The sequence below is a fragment of the Centruroides sculpturatus genome, unplaced genomic scaffold (assembly GCF_000671375.1).
Source record: "Centruroides sculpturatus isolate CEXI.00-Female unplaced genomic scaffold, Cexi_2.0 scaffold222, whole genome shotgun sequence".
Taxonomy (NCBI): Eukaryota; Metazoa; Arthropoda; class Arachnida; order Scorpiones; family Buthidae; genus Centruroides; species Centruroides sculpturatus.
In genome coordinates this window covers 746,993-750,783 of record NW_019384483.1, presented here as the reverse complement: position 1 = coordinate 750,783, position 3,791 = coordinate 746,993, and the positions used below count along the sequence as shown (strand labels likewise).

Sequence of the window (3,791 nt, the reverse complement as noted above, 5' to 3'; positions counted from 1 at the left end):
CCCTCCAACACATAGCTATACGTCAAAGAATAATTGCCCAACAGTATAGTATCACCTCGGAGTTTTGGATATTTACCTGCTTTCCTTAACTCGCTTAAAAAAGGAATTAATTGTTTACGTCTTAATCTAGATCTTTTAATAAGGTCCTGTGAGATTTGAGTTTCTTTCCATACGTTCGACAGGTTTTGCTGTTTCATTTTTATAAAACTCGAATATATGTAATCTCTTATTTGAGTATTTTTAATAATTAATTTAATTGTTGGATACTGTGATTTAGTTATTGGAATAATCGCTATTATATCATCCATTGTAACTTCATGTAATTCTAATGATTCATTAATAAGATTAAACACTTCTAGCTTGGTAGGACTAGTTTTACTGGGATATCTATATAACATTATATTATTGCGATGTTGCGCATTAACCATATTGTCCATTCGATATTGCATACTTTCATTTTCTATTTTCAAATTAGCAATCTGTTGTTCAAGATTAATTATTTGGCTATTCATTTTTTGATTCTGATCTTTAGTTTCTTGAATACTATTACGAATCTGGTCCAGATCTTCTTTGATAATAGTCATTTGATTTAATATTCTCGTGTTAGAAACATTAATTAAATCAGAAATTTTATTCCATAGTGTTATACTTGATATATCAGATGAATTTTTTCCTGGTGAAGAAGATAAAAGATCAAATGGCTCACCTGATAGTTGTGAACTTAGAAGTGAAGTTTCAGGGTTCAAACCTGCATTTGCAGAGGTTGGTTCAGGAGAAGTTCTTTCAACGTATGAATTGTAATCAGTAATTAACCTGGAATTAGTGGTCGAAGCAGTTTCCTTTCCACTAGCCGATTTTGACCTTTGACGTGGTGGTCTTCCTCTTTTAGTTGGCGTGCGTTGCATATTAATTATGTTGATAGATTTTCCAACACTAATAATGTTAGCACACAGCACAAACAAAAAAATTTAACTTAAAATTATTTGACAGGATACGTTCTATACCTGTATTTGAGGTGAGTAAAAAAACGCGCCAGCAGCTTCGGCAGACAGAAGCGCCCCCCAATAAATAGATAATCTAATCAATTACTTAAAAAAAAGCATGAACTTAATTGTCAGATATTTAGCAAGTCTAAAATTCTTAATTTATTAGAAGTATCAAAATTTTACAGCAATATAAATTTATAAATTTTTATTTATCATATTTATACATAAATAATTTAGAACATTAATTGTAAAAATATTTATTTTTACTATAATTACCTGTACTATCAAAACAAATTGGAATCCATGAACCAAAAGTGAAGTCTACTCTTTCTGCATGCCTGATAACAAATAACTGTCTGGGCATTTGCTTTTGGTCTTCTCTTTTATATCTAATACTCTATAATTTACAAATAATTATAATTTAAAAATTTATGAATACCAAATGATTTTTAATTAGTTCTAATCAAAGAATATAGAATAAATAATTACAAATTCCAGATATCTTGTGTACTTAAATTTGAAGGTTAGTTAAAGCATTCACTACTGAAGATACTATACATATAGTATTTTAAATATGGAATGTAATTACTATAAAAATTGTTACCATAATTTTGGGCAAATAATCTGCAGAAAACTGCAAGAATAAAAATAAAATATTTGCATAATCAGCTCTAGCATATAATCTGTGCCTTTGGAGAAGCTGTTGAAAGCAAGATAATTCACAGCATGCATTTTAGAATTTGCCATCTCAAGAATTAAAATATCATATTTTCTGTTTCATTTTTGTTAACAAATCATTGTAGATATACATAAACAACCAAGCCCAAATATTCTGCAATAATCATATTAATTTCTGGATTATTTGGACTGTAATTAGGCTAACTGTTAATAATTAATATAAAGTAATTACTTCTAAAGCTAGGCAGTTAGACCGCTATCTTATATGAACATTAATTGATAATTACAATAATTTTTGAATTAAATTTAATAATTTTATTTAATTTTTATCTTAAAAAATTAAATTATTATAATTATTTAAATATGTATTAAAAAGAAATAATATTTAAATAATTTTAAAATACTTAAAAATAAAAAGTATATCATACATTTGTGTTTCCAGAATTTGTAAAAGACAATTCTTTTGAATGAGGACTATGTTTTGGACTATTTAATAACTCTTGTTCTTCATAAGATTGCAGATGGCGATGAAGTTTAGGTGACTGCTTTGTATCACTATTTTGTTGAAGTAATCTTTTAGAGAGAGAATTATCTTCAGTATTATCAGGAATAATATTTTTAGACAATGGAACAGATCTGTAATAAAAATATTAAGAGTCTAAAAATAAAATCATAATGATGCACTTGGAACCAATTACGATATGATAATAAAACAATAAAAACTAACATTTTGGAACCCCTTCTGGGCTCTACATCAGGTTCTTAACCATTCCTAAATGATTATTCGATAATAAAATAACATTTAAATAAAAATTCAATTATAAGTTTGAAAAAATTTACGAAAAAAAAACCATACTGCGCATGGCCAATGAGTCAGCATGTCTAAAGAAAACAAGTAGCTAGAGCAAGTTGTGAATCAGCCTCTTGCCAATAGCCTCAAATAATTGAACTTTTATTTAAACATTATTCCATTATCGAATAACCATCTAGGAACAGTTAAGAACCTGATGCAGAGCCCAGAAGGGGTTCGAAAATGTTTGTTTTCGTTGTTTTATTATCCACTGTAAATGGTTCCGAGTGCGTCATTATCATTAATTTGGTGTGATGAGTAGTTATTTAATAAAATCATAATTATAATAATAAATTTCAAAATAAAATTGTATAAAACAATAAAAAAAGAAAAGAAAATAAAGGGTTTTGAAAGATCTTAATATTTTCAATGTTAACCATGAGTCTGGAACCAGAGGAGACAATTAGGTCATAGTCCACCCACTTTTTCCCTGTCAAAAATCAAAGCTTAAAATATAAATCAGAAATATAAGCATGCAGATATATATATATATATATGGCATAAACAAGTTATATATTTAATCATGTTTTCTGTGTGGGAAAAAATAGCTGTTGAAAATGGAATAGGAATAGCACTGTAATAAATTGCTAATTAATACACTAATTTAATCTATATATATATAAAAATAAATGTATGTCTGTCTGTCTGTCCTTCATGCATTACCACACCGTTTATCCGATTGCTATGAAACTTTGGGAAGTTGTTTAATATACTCCTGTGAAGGTTTCTGGCATAGTACGATTGCAATTAAGCTTTAGAAAGTTTTTAATACACTCCCGCAAAGGTTTCTGGCATAGTACATTTATCCTACGATAGATGGCGTGCATGTATATGAGCATTTCACAGTGAGAGTGATCGATTTCAAATTGTGAAGACCATTTCACCCCTCCAAAAAATTTCTCTATATATGCATTTGTAAACTGTTATTTACAATATTTGTAATAATTTTTGTTTAATCACTTTATTTCAACTATTTTTTGCTAATTATGTATTCGCTCAAACTTTGTTAAAACCTTAACTGTATCCCGAACAACAACCGAAGTTGTAGGAGGAAATTCGCCTATTTTACCGATCTAGGGATCCTCCTTTTCCAAAATTTAATATCAACTCAAAATAATTTAAAAAGACAAATTACAATAAAACGGTTTATTATCCAACTATCAGAAATTTCACAACATGCCAAGGAAAAGAGGAAGGAGCAATTAAATAATTAAAATTATAAAGGATTGAAAAATATATATAAAAGTGGGGAATATCGCACTTCTGACAATCGCTGC

The 3,791-nt window shown here is 28.3% G+C and overlaps 1 protein-coding gene across 1 annotated transcript in view; it reads right to left on the bottom strand.

Annotated features, from left to right (window-relative positions):
* The window catches only part of LOC111621524 (protein UBASH3A homolog), a 139,358-nt gene that overhangs the window by 25,887 nt on the left and 109,680 nt on the right, over positions 1-3,791 (bottom strand). The window contains exons 8-9 of the mRNA XM_023363682.1: positions 2,093-2,300; positions 1,263-1,383 (exon numbers count right to left, since the gene is read on the bottom strand). Of these exons, the coding sequence (XP_023219450.1) occupies positions 1,263-1,383; positions 2,093-2,300 (329 nt within the window). The remainder of the gene's footprint in view (positions 1-1,262; positions 1,384-2,092; positions 2,301-3,791) is intronic.